The sequence below is a fragment of the Lepidochelys kempii genome, chromosome 16, assembly GCF_965140285.1.
Source record: "Lepidochelys kempii isolate rLepKem1 chromosome 16, rLepKem1.hap1, whole genome shotgun sequence".
NCBI lineage: Eukaryota > Metazoa > Chordata > Testudines > Cheloniidae > Lepidochelys > Lepidochelys kempii.
In genome coordinates this window covers 26,349,259-26,366,572 of record NC_136395.1, presented here as the reverse complement: position 1 = coordinate 26,366,572, position 17,314 = coordinate 26,349,259, and the positions used below count along the sequence as shown (strand labels likewise).

The 17,314-nt window shown below is 39.9% G+C and overlaps 1 protein-coding gene across 7 annotated transcripts in view; it reads right to left on the bottom strand.

Annotated features, from left to right (window-relative positions):
* NEK6 (NIMA related kinase 6) overlaps positions 1-17,314 on the bottom strand; it is a 106,914-nt gene that overhangs the window by 51,068 nt on the left and 38,532 nt on the right. For 6 of the 7 annotated variants that reach the window (XM_073314021.2, XM_073314020.2, XM_073314014.2 and 3 more), the window contains one exon: positions 12,427-12,548. In XM_073314021.2, coding sequence (XP_073170122.1) covers positions 12,427-12,519 — 93 coding nt within the window. In that variant the 5' untranslated portion in view covers positions 12,520-12,548. Of the gene's footprint in view, positions 1-12,426; positions 12,549-14,798; positions 14,907-17,314 lie in introns of all 7 variants that reach the window. The other variant, XM_073314017.2, reaches the window with a different exon arrangement.

Genomic DNA, 17,314 nt, shown 5'->3' with positions numbered 1-17,314 from the left:
AATGGGCATAAGGAACATACACTTTCAGATGAAATTAAATAAAACCGGTCAATTTATCTAATACTTCATTTGAGCATGCAAGGATTTAAATTTTTCTGTAGTAACTGCAGCAACAAAATTTGCATTCCATAACACGGGCAAACATTTTCACTTCTTATGCATTTCTGTGTATTACCCATTTAAAAATATTACCCATAGAAAACCCAAACATAAATCTGAGCACATTAGTTAACACTGATTATTACAGAACAATTGCACAGAAAGAAGCAAGTTTAAAACTGCAAACATGCTAATACTTTTGGTCTTATTTCTGATGTGCAAAGAACTGAACCTTAATCTATGGACACACATTTATCTGTCAATATATTCATTTTTCGTCTAATTCCATTGATGTTTCTAGTGCATCTAGGTTAGTTAGTTAAAATAAGGAAAAAAGGAAATAAAGAGTGTGCTGGTCTCCTGTGTAAATAACTAATTAGGCCCAAACTGCTGTCTCCCCAGTTACTTGCCCTCAAATCAACTTTGCATATTATTTTCACCAGGGACAGATTGAAGCCTATTTTTGAGCAGTATCAGGTAAATATGTGGTTAGGCAGGTATATACAGTATAACAAGCATTATGTACTGCACAGACCAAGAACTACTCCCTAGAGCCATTCTGGCCTCTTCTATAATTAACATGAGTGCTAACCAATGTTTAAGAACTAAATTAATAACTAAAAGTTGCTGTGCATGCCAAGCACAGTATTTTTAACATTCAATATCTTAAGCCATTTTTGAGTTATTGTAACAAAATAAAACAAAATTAGACCAGTCTGTAAATCAATCCTGTGTAAACTTTCATTCTTTAAATATAAATTATTTACAATTGAGGCCATAGTTGACAATCCCAGCAAAGGTGCCCAGGATTGAGCAGGATATGAAAACTACATTCTGAGGTGAGACGCCAGTCCCACCTACTATTGCCACGGCCTAACCTCTTCTGCGGATAAAACGTATTGATCAGTCCAGTACCGCTCGCTAGCACTATGTTCAGGGCAGTATAGAATCTCTTTGGACTTTATATTTGTTGACAAGTCAGATTACACTTCCTTCTTTGCAACATCGGCAGAAATAAAAGTTACTAAAATATACAACTCAACACTAAAAAGTATTTTTAAAAATACCTTCCAGGTTTATAGCTGTTTGCTCAATTCTGAACTATAACCAAAAATAATGTAAATATCATATATTCCTCACACAAAACACTGTAAAACTCCATGTTCCTCAGCTGGAATTTTTGAGATACATGAGCTAAGAGATTGTTGAGCATTACAGTTTGTATATCAATGTCAAACCACTTTCAGGAACTACCATCACATTGACAAATACAGAACAACAACAATGGAATGCTATTCCACTGGAGCTATAGGGAAGATGAAAGGACAGGTTGTAGTAAAGACTAGGATATACAAAGTACAATTCTGTATAATAAATTCTCAATTAAAAAAATATCCAGTCCTTTCATCCTTTGTCCCCTTTTCCCCATGTCACTTTGTAGCTGGCAATATGTTTTGTTGCTACACCTTCTAATACATGTCTAAACTACTTCCCCATCACAGGCGTTCCAGGGATTGCTAAATGAGCGTTAAAATCCAGGATAATTCTCAAAAGACTACACCATTGGTGAAATATACATATGGGTGGTTATGAATTCCAGCCAAGATGAAACTATCTCAATACCATAAGGTTCAGTCAAAGTCTCCTAATGCAAGTAGGCACATGGTTGTGAATTTAACTCCAGGTCATCTTCATCAACTTTCCCAGTTTAATGACAGGTTTCAGAGTAGCTGCCGTGTTAGTCTGTATTCGCAAAAAGAAAAGGAGTACTAGTGGCACCTTAGAGACTAAAAATTTGAGCATAAGCTTTCATGAGCTACAACTCACTTCATCGGATGCATCAAACTTATGCTCAAATAAATTAGTTAGTCTCTAAGGTGCCACAAGAACTCCTTTTCTTTTTCACAGTTTAAGTGCCCTAAAAGAGCAAAAACACTCATCTTCCCATAAAGTGACACAGTAATTGGTTTTGAAACATCAAAGCCAAGGGTGAATTTTTCCACCCCCAGAACTCCTAAAGACTCTTACCCTACTATCTGAAATTGATTTTATTACTCTGGGCTGAAGAACCACAATTAGATTTTAACTCAAGTACAATAATTTATACAAACAATTAGGTTAATTAACGACTGGCATTTAGTTAAAAAAGGTCAGTCATGTGGAAATTGGAAAATAATTACAGGGAGTGTTTTCTTTTAACCATTATATTCTACGGCTTCATTTCTTTCCTTTCCCAAAAATCTGTACTTACATGGAACACAGGGTGCTCTTCCACCATACTCCTCATGTGGGCTGTGATCAAAATGTTTGTTTTATTCAATAAGATGAACAGGCTTATCAAGAGTTTTGCTGTGTCATATCATGTTTACAGGTTAGGATGCACTGCTATTAAAATTATAACGATTTTACAAACAAAATTATAACAGGGCAAATTTCTCCTCTAAAGTGCTGCACTGCATATTCCACACTTGTAGGGCAATAGAACTGTCACAGATACTGTTTGGAGAAGAGAGTTTTGGCCTAAGGTTTGTCAGGTATGTACAACAATGTTTAGGCAACAGCTGCTTCAGCATCCTATGAAGTATTGTTTCATTTACTCATTATAAGTCTAAAAATGTCCTGCTAATATTAGGAGCAATTGGGAGGTTGTATAGAGTGAACTATATTAGCCAACATTCATATTCCAGAGCCATGGCAACTCTTTAAATTTACTTTCTATGGGAGCATAGTATGAGAATTCTAATTCTACTCCATAGTTACAATCAGATTCTGGGTAGATAGATTTTTCTTCTCAGGTTAGCTCAGAAGAAGAGGAGAATACACAGATTTGGCCACAAATATTTGCCCCACTTGGTTGGTAAATATCTTACTATGGAAGCTTTCCTCCTGTTCTGTCCCTACACAAATGCACTCCAATGACAGTGGATTCATTCTGCTATTCTTTGATATACAGTCAAATTTTCGTACTAACTGAATACGCCAAGACTAATTTAAACAAGGTGTCTCACTGTTTAAACACTCAACATGTGCTTATTTAAAGAAACAATCAAAAGCTGCAATTGTAAATAAGTGCCTCCTCACAGAGCACCTACTGAGTAAGAACTGGATGTTTGTGCAAGAACTTTTATAATTAGGGGATCCGTATTTCAGAGCACTAGAATGACCAGAAGGAATTGCTGTACTACATGGCAATGTGTGCCTACCACAGGACTCTCCTGTTCAGATGTTATCATCTCAAGGAAGTTATTTCAAGAAACATTTAAAAGAAAGATACAAGCCTAGTAAAAAAATATGGCCTTTGCTTATGTCAACAATGATATCAAGTACAGCTAGAAACATGCCTGCTGATCTGCTATTTTGGTTTCACTCCACTAAGACAACAAATGACAGCATTTCCAACCAATTATTTAAACTTACCATCCTTACAAAGCATTGGGCTATGTTTGCACAAACCCATTGTTTGAAATTTACATAGACTATGAAACTGTGATCAAAACCAAATTTGTGTTCTACTAACTTGTAAATCATCACACGTGCTAATACCTAGCCATACACATGATTACTCCTGAGGGCATTCTGTGCCAAAAAATTAAAAATTCTGCACATAATTTTTTAAAATTCTACAAGCTGTATTTGTCAATAAATAAATGCAGAGGCTCCAGCATGGCAGTGGGGAGCATAGGCCACTGGCTGCAAGAAGGTGGGAGATCACTGTGCAGCCTCCCCACCCTTCACCCAGGGGACACAGACTCAGTGGTGAAGCTGCACCCAACCCTGCACCCAATCCTGTCCCAGAAACACCCTGGGGCCATGCCTCTCTGGGCCAGGTGTGAGGCAAGCAGGCTGAACCAGGCAAGATCCAAGTGTGGAGGGGCTCATTGTGGCGGAATCCAGGTGTGGGGTGAGAGGATTCTGTGTGGGACAATCTGGGTGCAGGCAGCTCAGTGTGGGGATCTAGGTGTGGGGGGATCTGGATACACAGAGGCTTGTTGGGGGCGGGGGGGGGGGGTTCCCCAGGTGCAGGGGCAATGGGATTCTGCAGGGGCTTCCAGGTGAAAGTGGCTGGGGCTCAGTGGAGTGGTGTCAGAGTCTCAGCAAGGGGGTCTGGGCGCTGGGGGAGTGGAGCTCATCAGGGTGGGGGTCTGGGTGCAGCTAATTGGTGATCAGTGGTGTGGGGGTCTGGATGTGGGGGCTCAAGGTGGTGCAGGGGTGGGGCTCATCAGGGTGGGGGTTTGAGTGCAGGGAGCTCACTGAAAGGTGGTCAGGGTGCAGGAGTGGGGGTCTGGAGGCAGGGGGCTTCAGATGAAGGGGTTTAGATTCAGTGGGGTGGGGTTCGGGTATGGAGGGGTAGTGGGGGTTCTGGGTGTACAGGGTGAGGCTTGGTGGGGGTGTCTGGGTATGGGAAGTCCAGATGCACAGGAGTTGGGTGGATGAGGGAACAGCTGCCTGTACAGTGACCCCTCTCCCCGCAGCTGAGGAACAATGGGGGCAGGAAGCAGGGGAGGATGCTGGGCTTCCTGCAGCTGGGGGAGGTTTCTGGGGGTGGGTCTGACACAGCCCCAGCCACTGCTTGTAGGGGAAGAGGAAGTCCCGTCCTCTCCTCCCTCCAGCCCGGCTGGGACTAGCAGCTGATCCTGGCTCAGGGTAGGAGCCAGTGGATGGGGTGTCCCCAGCCCTGCTGTGATTTACCTCTCTGCCAGCTGCTCTGGGTGCCTGAAACAATGTACCTGCGCAGCTAAGGAGTGGTGCATGATTGCTCTTGCAGCTTCCCTTTGCTTCCCTGTCAGAAAGTCATTTTTCTGCAAGGAAGCTAAGTAATCTGCGGGGGACATGACCAGGAGTACGTGATGGACACCTGAATGCAAGAAAGAGACCCATGTTTAACATGAATAGTAGCCATTTGCTTTTAATAAACTGTCATGCCCTAAATATGCATTTAAAATGTTAGTTTATATATAAAAACACTCTTGGTTTAACTGTGTGCCAAAAAATATATCTAGCAACTTCTTAACTTGAAAAATAAATAATGCTAATAGAGTGACGGGGGTGGGGTGGTGTTTTCTTGCTCTCTCTTCCCTCTACCTTTCCTTCCGCCCCACCCCACCCCAACACTTTTAATATGGCCAGCAGAAAAAGTCTGCTTGCCATTCTGGAGTTAACACTGGGTGATGACTGGACACCTCAGCTGATATGTTCTGGCATTCTCCAAGACTATAGCTGCACATTTACATATTGTGACAAAAGTTCCTGCTCTACCTTGGTGGGTCTTGTGCTTACTGGCAGATTTGGTCGCCTTGGAGCTTCACGGCAGCCCTCAGCTTGGCCATTTTTCTGCATTCACAGTCCAGGTCGACTCCTCCTGTGTTTGACCAGGAGTTGGGAGGATTTGGGGGGAATCCTCTACTCCAGGTTCCAGCCCAGGGCCCTGTGGAATGCAGCTGTCTAGAGTGCCTCCTGGAACAGCTGTGCGACAACGACAACTCCCTGGGCTACTTCCCCATGGCCTCCTCCCAACACCTTCCTTATCCTCACCATAGGACCTTCCTTCTGGTGTCTGATAATGCTTGTACACCTCAGTCCTCCAACAGTCCGCGTTCTCACTCTCAGCTCCTAGTGCCTCTTGCTCCCAGCTCCTCACACACACACCACAAACTGAAGTGAGCTCCTTTTTAAAACCCAGGTGCCCTGATTAGCCTGCCTTAATTGATTCTAGCAGCTTCTTGATTGGCTGCAGGTGTTCTAATCAGCCTGACTTGTCTCCAGAAGGTTCCTGATTGTTCTGGAACCTTCCCTGTTACCTTACCCAGGGAAAAGGGACCTACTTAGCCTGTGGCTAATATATCTGCCTTCTATTACTCTCCTATAGCCATCTGGCCCAACCCTGTCACAATATGCAATGACCTAGATTTGCATTTGCTATCACAACCTATCAGACCTAATTAAAGTAATGGAGTTTTCATATAAAATAGGAGAGGATGTTAGATTACAGCATGAACCAAAGAGCATGCTCAGGTCAGATCAAACCATACCAAGGAACTCCCCATTGATTAGTATAGTGTATTTTTCCATATTCCTATTTAAAAATTAACCACTTCCTATTTGTTCTTATATCTAATGCTAACGGTGACTTCTCTGTGTGTGTGTAATTCTTCTGACTATTGATACAAAGGAAAGGAACACACTTGACTTGGCTGGTAAATACCTACCTAGGAAAATTTCTCTCCTAGTCTGATGCTTATACAAATATATTTCACTAATTTCATTATTTAAGAGGAACTATGTTTTCCTACGTCCTTTTCAGTTCAATCCCCAACAATACTGTTCAACAAGCTGTCAAAGAACAGACAGAACTGTAGAAGTAAAAGTCATGGATTACAAGCGGATCGAGTTGCAAATGTACAATTCTGTAAAACTAAAAAGTAAGCTCAGCTGACCCTTCCACCACCATCAGACACATGTATCCTACCTAGGGGGCCTTCCACATTTCCAAGAGTGCTTCAGTCTGAGTGCAGGTGCCAATGTTTGAAGGAATATGAGACAGAACCTAGCAGTGGATCCTTCAGAGCGAGCTTGACACACATTGACGGGGCAGCTTTGTATTTAGTCATTTTTTGAATGTTCAGAGTGTGTGAGAAATTCAATAATCTTAACAATCTTAATTCCAGAGCAGCTGTAGGACTGGATCTAAACTGGGGGAAAATAAGATACACAATAAAGTAGCATTTTTTCTACTGTGCCATAAAAAAACAAGACAAAAATTAAGCTTAACTATAACCCTCATTCAAATAAAGCAGATACTCATTTTTAAGGAGAAAGCCAGAGATCATTCCAAGAATCAGACTGGGCAATGTCTCTGCAGCATGCATTCCTTGTGAACTATAACCGCTGACGCAACAACAACAAATCTCAAAGTCAGGGGAGAACAGTATGGAGAAAAGCAACCTTCCTCACATGCGTAAAGGAGAAGTTAACCAGATCTTTCAGCACCAAACATTGGTGGTCCATGGGATTTCCTGCCAAATAGGAGAATTAATGAGGTTTTACATTCTAAACAACCTAAGAGAGAAACTCCTCAGAGACATACGTAATAAGATGACTAATTATATCAGCTGCAGTGATATGAACCTTAATTATTAAGGAATTTCAGCCTATATACATGTCAGAGTGCAAAACAGTTCAGACAGATAGGGTGATGGTAGATGGAAGATGGATTCCTACTTACAGATTTATATATTTACCCCTTTGTAGTAGTGCTTGGAATACAGCGATGGAGGCTCTGTTATACTGACACAAGGAACTACACTCAGAAGGCTCCTCAGTTCCTCTAAGAAAAAGCCAACTTTCTAATACATTCATGTTCAGCAGCTAGGCTAAGTTACTCTACAAGACAGGGTGCAAAATAGAACAGAGACGCCTCTGGGCTCTTACAAATATGTTCTTTTTTTTGTATGGTCCACACTTCCCAACCACAGGGTACAACACACGGATCTTATTCCTTATCAAGCCATCAGTGCCTTTCTCCACAAATTACTGCAGAGATGGGGAAGTCATACCAACAAATACGGAAGTGGAAGAAACCAGTGGTAAATAACACTTTCTTTCTGCACATGCATGTGTACACACATCTTAGAATGCACAGGTGCAGCATATGTCTTTCAGTGCTTCCATCCAGCACTAAATGTCTTCCATCTAGTATTAAAATTGTTCAACCTTTCCTGAAGGACAGCAGCCATCACCATGCAGAAGTAAAGAGCCACAAGGTTTGGGGAGAATTTTTGGAGAATTTTGAAATGGGCACCTAAGGTTTTACTTCAGAATTTGAAGAAGGAGTGTGCTGGGGATATGGGAGAGAGAGAAGTGTTCTGCGGATAGACTTTTTCAGTCTCTGGAGAGACTGACAATGCATTTTACAAGTATTAAATTCATACTATTATTAAAAACCTTACTTTTGAGAACTACTGCTTTGAGAGCTGGCTGAGAAGCAGCCATTGTTGCTGCTGACCTGCAGTTTCAGGCAGAGACTGGGACAATGTGGTCACTGGAGGATGCGAGACTAGACAGCAAAATCTCAGCACAATAATAATATGACATGGAGTTGTGTCTATGTGACTGTTTCGCAGAGGCATGGAGAAATTGGAGTCTGGGTGTGGCTAGAGGACGGAAATATCCTGTGATCATTGCCCTGTGTGTAAATAAAAGCTCATGTTAATAAATAAAAGTTCAGTTGTTTTATTCCAGCCTGATTGGCATGAAAGGAAGTCAGCACTTGCCATATGTCTGAACTAGTGGCAATCAGGTCACAGAAGGCTCAAAATATTTCTGACCTACCTAAAGGTTCTTAAAAATTTTTTAACAAATAGTTAAAAAGTTAGCCATTAAAATCTTTAGTTACCAATAAAAACATTTTTCCCCTGTAGGAGCATGAAATTAAATATTTCTTATAAAAGAACAAAAAAGCATTCGCCCAATTAATTTTCTGAAATCTCATTAAAAAATTTAGCCTGACTAAGTCATAGACTTCTGACCTGAATTTTAATTATCTTTACGCTGGATGTAAGCTTTTTTCTGATATTTGCAATGCATCATTAATTTTAAGGCAACTGCTTCCATGCTTTTAAAGTGCTTGCTTCATCTGAATGACATTTACCATAAACTAATTTCACCTTTGAAAAACATCTGTGTTGGTACATGGGGAAGCCTGAGCATATGCAGTATAATGCATATGTATTCAAAGGACTGATTTACTAGCATCCTCAATCATTCAAATCTCTTTATGATCTGTCAAAATGTACATCCATACCCATAAAATAAAATCTTGCTGAAAAAATTTGTTCATTTTGAGATTGAAATTATTTTTCTGGTGTGGATTTACAAAAATACACTAGAAGAATAAATTGATTTATGCAGGGGTTCTAAGCTCCACCAACTAGAACAGGAAAATACGGGGCTTGTAAATGTGAATTACTGTTCAAATATCAGACAGCTATTATGGTAATGACTGCAGCTGATGACTGTATGCTCTCAGCTTTTGGACTTCATAGCTTCAGAAACCAGTATGATAATCTCTGATATCCTGAATCTGATTTGTTAGCTACAACTCAAAGTCTGATGAACAACTTGGCTCCAGTTTGAAATGTTATCTTCTCTACCAGTGAAAAATTAGTACTAGCTAATGAAAAGTTGACAGGAAAAGAGAAATGCTAACTTTGAATGTGTAGGCTAAACCCAATATTCAGCAGGGGAAACTGAATAAAAAGCTGGATGCCTCAGGGAATTATAAATGGCACAGAGACTTGCACTGCTAAATGAATCCAATCTAAATCAGTAGTGACCAAAATTAGTTATCACAAGCAATCCGAGTATCTAAGAACTATAAAAATAAGGGTCAGAGAACAGACATTCGATTGCATTATTGTTTTTATAAAACCAATTTTCAGTTAATAAGAATGATGAAAAAGCTACATTTTTAGAACTGTATTTTACATACCTTGCATAATCTTTACTCCTCTGCTACCCAGAGCAAACAAATAATCTGGGTATTACATGGATTGCCAGCTTGCAGTCAGGAACATTACCAGGAAAGCACTGTTTCTTTTTACAAACTTCATAGGAACATAACAACATGGGCTGATATCCTTGCTTGTGATTTTATACGGTTTTATCGCTATATATTCACTTACTCTAATTAGAAAACTTCTAAATATGAAGTTCTACTGTGAGTCATAAGGAAAAGGTTAACTAAAACACTAAATATAAATACTGCAGATGAGCAGCTAGGGATGGCTGTAAACTAGCACTGCAAATCTTTGGGGGAAAGTCTGAAACAAACTGTGACATGTAGTCAATTTATCTCTCTTAAAGTTGGAGTTCTATACCTTTTTATTGTATCTGCAACTTATAAAAAAATAAATATCAAGCCACCAGAGTACAGCTACCATAGCCCCAAATTTTTATTTAATGGAAAAATACTCCAAAATGTGAACTATACAAAGATCAGACTACAACTGGAAAACTATGCTGGTACTAGCAGCTCACGCAGCATTAAGAAAAGCAAATACCCTTCCCCACCTGTGCAGAAGCACTTTAGCGGCAGCATTAGATGTAGAAGGGCACTGCATAAAAGCACAGTCTTATTATGGAAGTGTTGTCTAGCAGTTGGAGAAGAAGACGGAGAAGGAGTCAGCGGTCCTGGAATTCTATTTCCAGCTCTGCCACTGACTTGTTATACAACATTAGGTCAGCCATTGCCTCCACTTTGCCACCTGTAAAATGGAGATAACAATGCTTTTGTGAAGCATTTGAAATTGTACGATGAAAAGTGCTAAAAGGATTTTTCAGTCAGAGTGAAAACTACCGTTAGGAAAGGCCTTTGGGATAGGAGTATACTCCTGGTCTAGTCCGTCTGCAGCTGAGGGCACAACCTTGACTGAAGAAAAGAAACCATTCCATTTGGTTTATTCTCTCTCTCTCCACCTCTTTTTTTTTTTTTTTTTTTTGGGGCTGAGACTTTAAAAGCCAACACACTGCCTGCTCCGCAGAAACACTGAAGCCCCATGCGTGACACTTTTCATACGAGATGTTTAATGAACATTTCCCTCTCTCCCACCTTAAACTACAGCACAGCATGCTAGCATTACTAAACACCCTCAGAGACAAGGATCGCTGCATTTCATGGTGCAGAAATTATGTAGTTTGGGATCCTTCCACATAAGAGGTACCACAAAACTAAGAAGTTCTCTAATTACATTTATGCCAAATGAAAAATCAGATATACTGCAATAAACAAGCCATCATCATCATGACACACAAGGAAGTTGTGATAATCTTTGCTTTGGAAGTTACTATATTATGTGTCTTTTTACAATAAACTAAGTTTTAAAACTAACATTTCACCTTCTCTGTAACGCTGTGTTTCTCTGGTTTATTCAGCATCAGGGCTTTTAAAAAGGAGCAAAGATGCAAGAGCTCTTTTCTCCACCCCCAATTTCCAACCTGGATCTTCCTCAGAACAGCTGACATACTCAGACATCTCCACTGATATCATTTAGATACTAATGGGAGAGGGGAAAATCTTCACTGAACAATGACCATTCAGCAAAATGAGGTTGCTCAGCATCAGGGTAAAGGCAGAACATAGAGTATTACCTACTAATTACACTTAACTGTGTCATTACAAATTCTAACATGTGTTCCACAATGCCATGAATGTATCTGCTGCTTAAGAACACTTCCTAATCTTGTTCATGAAATAATTACAGGGGCTATACCCTGCCAAATGAGGCAGTAATTAACCCTAATTGCTCAAAATGCAACTGGCTAATTCTAGGAGATTAATCAAGGGGATTCAATTATTATTAAATGACTTAATATGACAAATTGCTGCATTAGGAGAGGAGGCTGTGCTCCATACAATGTATTTTCAGAGCAGCACTAAACAAAATAGATTCATTGTTGTACTGTATAAGCAGATAACCCACTGTTTTTGGAATCTTGTACCTATGTTTTGCTACAGCTTTCCTAATGAATCATTCCTGTCCAAAGAACCTCAAAACACCACTGGATCCAATACTTAATGTGGCAAATTAACACTCACTTCCCAGCAAGACTTCCAGCATTCTTCTCTACCTTTAAGGCTTTTTGTTAACTGCACTAGGCACTGTGCAGGTAAAACCTAACAGTTCTGATAATATCTGCAGCCTGAAACACCCTCCAAGGAGTGACATAGCCCCAAGCCATACCAACAAAAATAATCTCTTGGTTAAACTGAAAATCTGCAGTTAGTCTGGAAATAAGACCTAATGATATCTTTATCCCCTACCCCTTTTGTGGACTGCCAGTTACAAGAGGGAGATCATCGTACAGGGAAATATGTTGGTGCTGAGAAAAAATATCAAGGAACGATGCTCCCAGAGGCTCAGAAGACAGAAAGAGATCATACAATTTAATCTGGACTGACCTGTTTCTTGTATTTGGTAATTATCACTAAAATATTCAAGTCGATGAATAAATAATATATTTATCATTAAAATTCAAACAACTTCTTTTCTTTGGCCTTCCTTTAAAGGATCACAGTAGCACAGAAAGTCAGCATTGTACCAATATAAGCTTTTTATAAGCCAATTTCAAAACACTTGCTATAGGCAACACTGAAAATGTTTCCCATTCCTCCTGTGATCATCAAAAATGGGTTTGAAACAACACTGTCAAGCTCTTTAGGCCCAAAAATTTATATATCTTAAAGACTATAATAATCTTAACATTTAAAAAAGTTATAAAAAAAGACTCAATGGGGTCTTTAAGGGGGATTAAAGAGAGAAATGTGCTTACTTGAGGATCATGCTGATATTCCTGCCCTGGCACTTTGCAGAGAGGGTTGTTCTGGTCCCCTAGATGATGTGGATGGTTATGTTGTCCTTCCATGGTAACATGCCAATCTTTGCCCTAGAATTCTGTTGAAATACAAAAAAAAGCCATGTCACTGTTACCAATCCAACACATTGAAAGTGGAAAGAATTTGCAACACGCGTCTGTCTGAGTATGTGGATGTGTTTGTACATAAACAGAGAAAGAGGATAGTCTTTTCCTCTCCTTCACTCCAGTGGAGGTTCCAGTGCACAGAACTCTTGAAGCAGAATACCTCACCTTCCACCATAGCCTCCAGAGTCTAAGCATGTCACAAATACACTACTCAGAGTCCTTCCAGCTTGTGTATGCAGAAAGCAGTGAGTCAAGCAAATTCTGAGTCTCCACAGACAATAGCAAGGGAGGAAGCCTCTCATCATAAGCATCATTGATTTCCATGAAAGCTTTCAAACTGAGCAGAATATCAAGAACAGCTAATGTCCGTATGTTCTCTCTTTATGTTACCCATAAAAGACCTTGCTTTCACCAGTTTAAATATAAATTAATTTTGCAGCAGCAGTACCTGGCACTGCCCCCAATAAAGCTACATGACCTAAATGTAATTCTATATACAGGTAAGAATAATGTGAGAAAGGTCAACACTTTCTTCACTGATAAAAGAAAGGAACTAAAAGAAATGAATAAGAAAGAGTAAAAGAAAACTGTTTCTTCAAGAAAGTACTTCATATATCTAACTACTCTGCCTGGCACACTATCTTGCACTGGGAGGAATTACAGATCCAAAAGGTCTGTCTCATCCCTAGTAACTCTTTAAATCAGATGGCATATCAATTGTAAACAGATTGTGCACTTTTGCCAATTTAAAAATACAGAATTAAACTGACTGCGAGCCAATAATGTTCTCCAATGAGCCTGTACCTTGACATCTTTCGACATTCAGAACCCGCATAGGTTTGTTGGTGTCCTCCATCCCACCCATATCTATTCAGTGGAATCTATATAAAACAAAAAAGTGAAATCCCCCACCTAAAGCGCTTTTATTTCTTTCTGGAGGTACGTATGACCCTGATGATGGCCTGTACAAACGTCCAGATGCACTTAACAAGGGTTAGCAGATGTAGAGTGATGCAATAATGGACCCCATGTGTTTTTCTGAGCCATACTTCCCATTTCCTGACCAGACAGTTCCTCTTCCAAAGCATTCCAAAGCCAACTACCTGTTTTTATTTATTTTAATATATCTTTGGCAGCATGACAAGTGCAAGTCTTTGGGTTAATCTCAAACCAGAAGCACAGAAGACAGGCTGCAAGGTCAGGGATTTTCTGAATGGAGAGGAGGAAAGTTTAAAAGGGAAAAAAATCCACAGGTATGTGTGCTCCAAGTAGCTTCATTAAGGAGAAGGGCTGTCTTTTTGATCTGAAGGAAAAAGAATTTGATGGAGCCAAAAAATGAAGACCTTCTTTGCATCGGTCTTCACGGCTAAGGATGTAAGGGAGATTCCCAATCCTGAGCTATTCTTTTTAGGTGACAGATCTGAGGAACTGTCCCAGATTGAGGAATAATTAGAGGAGGTTTTGGAACAACAAAATCCAAATCCTCAACAGTTAGACCATGCCTAACTTATAATCACACTCCGTAAACAAAACCTGTACTTTGTAAGCCATTTAAAATAGTAAAAACATCAGTGATGGTTATGCATGCAGACTTATAGCTCTGCACTCTACATCCCCAACAATACCGTTTGCAGGGTGGGCATCATTTAAAACATTATATAGGTTGAGGGAGGACTTCAGGATCATCCTCTGTTAGCAGCTCAAAATGCCAAAGCTGACATTACACCGTGACCTAGGGTCAACTGAAAAGTTAAGATTCAACCACCCCCCAAAATTGTCTTTTCATACAAGTTGGTGTGTTGGAGAAAGCAATAGGTGGAAGACCTGTTAGAATACAGTGACACCAACACATTGACCTAGGAACAAAGAGAAAAAAAAGAACAGTACTGCAGATAAATTTGTTCCATTTTCCCCTTACAGCAATTACTAGAGAGACAGCATCCCAATAGAGGCTCCTACAGAAGTTACAGAACTGAAGGGGGGGGGGGAGGAGGGAAAGAGTGTACAACAACTGCCAACAGACCAGTTTCTGATAACGTATTCTATCAGCAGCCAATAACCTGCAATCTCTTATTTCATTCGTACTGTCACTTATTCCTCATTTTCTATCTAAAATTTCCCTTCATCCCACACAAATTGTGTCCCATTTTTTAGCACTGAAAATGTATTGTCGTTATAAATGTGAAGTGCCGAGTCAAAACACAAAACGAAATCTAACTTGCATTTAAGTTGCCAGTAATGTGGTTGCTGAAAGGAGTAGTGAAATCCAGTACCCACACCACAACTCAGATTCCTGCACCTCAAGCATCACATCTGGGTTTATCTTAAATCTGTAGAGAAGGGTGGGGGATTATCAAGTGGTTTCAAGTATGACTGGATTTCTTTTATACCTCTACAACTTCAAATAAGACTAAGTAAAAGTTTGTGGGCGTTGGGAAGGAAAAGACTAAAAAAAAAAAAACATGAATGAAAGGGCACTGAGAATGTTATAGATCAGCCAAATTTACAAGTAAGCTGCTGGGAATCCAATCTTTGTGCAATAACTTTTTGAGAACACAAAGTCAGATCAAAGCAACCCTGTCTGGAAAAGTGAAATTCCCCTGTTGGCTGAACAGTGTAAAGCAGTTTGCTCCCTTAGTTGGGTACAGTAATCCTTATTCCTACCCTTCCTTCCAAATGGATCTCCGGTATATATGAAAGCACCATCTAGATCCAATGTAAACAGGAGCCACAGGCATAACTCCTCTTTTACTTCCTAATCTTTATTGCCACAAGTTCCTATCAAAGGTAACTGATGTGGTATGGTTTCAGAGTAACAGCCGTGTTAGTCTGTATTCGCAAAAAAAAAAGGAGTACTTGTGGCACCTTAGAGACTAACCAATTTATTTGAGCATGAGCTTTCGTGAGCTACAGCTCACTTCATCGGATGCATGCCGTGGAAACTGCAGCAGACTTTATACACAGAGAATATGAAAAAATACCTCCTCCCACCCCACTGTCCTGCTGGTAATAGCTTATCTAAAGTGATCATCAGGTGGATTTGTGCAGGAAATGGCCCAACTTTATTATCATGCACATTGTGTAAAGAGTTGTCACTTTGGATGGGCTATCACCAGCAGGAGAGTGAATTTGTTGGGGGGGGGGGTGGAGGGTGAGAAAACCTGGATTTGTGCTGGAAATGGCCCACCTGATGATCACTTTAGATAAGCTATTACCAGCAGTTTCCACGGCATGCATCCGATGAAGTGAGCTGTAGCTCACGAAAGCTCATGCTCAAATAAATTGGTTAGTCTCTAAGGTGCCACAAGTACTCCTTTTCTTGATGTGGTATGGTATTTCCATACAATGTCACATGCAGCATGAAAATAGCTTGCATAACATCTTAGTAAATGACATAAGGGCTGAAGGAAATTAAATATCTTTAAGCAAAGGAATAACTGATCCACGTTATCTTTGTTTAAGCACAAAAATGAGTATACAACATAGCATTTCTAGGAGGAGCAGTGAAATGTATCTTGTCACAATGAATCATATTTACAGATTCAAGATAATCAGAATGACTAGAGGCAGAGAATGACTGTGAACCAGATCCCGATACCTTTATTCAAAATGAAAAAATCCCATGAATAGTTAATAGAAGTACGTGTGGATTAAAGTACTACTCGATATGAGTAGATGTATCAGATTCTGGCCCGGAAAGCAAGGCTTCTCTTCAAACTATTTATTCAGAATTTACACATTAAATACTAAAAGACCCAGGAAATGCAAGATGACTTTGAACAGAGTGCTTTTGGCTAGTAAAATAACATGCCTAGTTATTCATCCATCTGTGTTTCAGGTACTGTGCCAGTATTGGGTCACCTCTTTGTGGCTGGTCTGATACTGTTCCAAGAGTATAACAACTGTGACAAGATAAGATTTAGTGTCCAAAATTAATTTTTGTCAGAAATCTTTGTTCCAGCAGTCTTGGCAAGCAGTGAGCGAGACAGGGAACTTTGCTATGTATTAATAATGCACCAAGGGCATCTGAGCACTGACTTCCTTTTACTTTAAACTACAACAGTTGGAAAAAGAGGAGGATCATCACAGCTCAAGTCATCAGAAGAATTTTTGCATTGGAGGTTTATTTTGTTCTATCAGTACTATTCGTTAAAGAGCCTTAAGCGCAGACAGAATTTTGCTGGCTGGGTATAACACAACCTACCATAACGCATGGATGTATGGTGACATTTTAAAAACATCCACTATCTTTTTAGAAATATGAAATTGAGAATTAAACAAATGCTTTAAAAAGCTTCCAGTGCCAATGCTCAGAACCAGCACACATCATGTGAACCGCAAAGTTTTAGGTTATTCCCCCATCCCTCAGAGACTACATCATGCTACTTCCCCTCAGTAGCCATATAAATCACAGGAACAAATTTTGAGTTTTCCATGTTGCAGCAGAACAAGCTACAGATTCATTCTGAGGCCTGATGCCATTCTTTCTGTTTTTCCAGTGCTGGCCATTTGATTATGAAAAGAGGTTGGGGCTTCTATGAGGAAAACATCAAGGATTCTGTTATATTGATCTACCAACCAGGAAAGCTATAAAAGCAACAAACATTCATCAACAACATTCCCAATACCAAAGAATTGCAAGAGCCCTATAGTACAGTACCCACCAAAAACAAAGTGCTGAACACTCCTGGGTTGGTCTAAATATAAAAGTATTTAAAAACCCATAATATGAACTTCA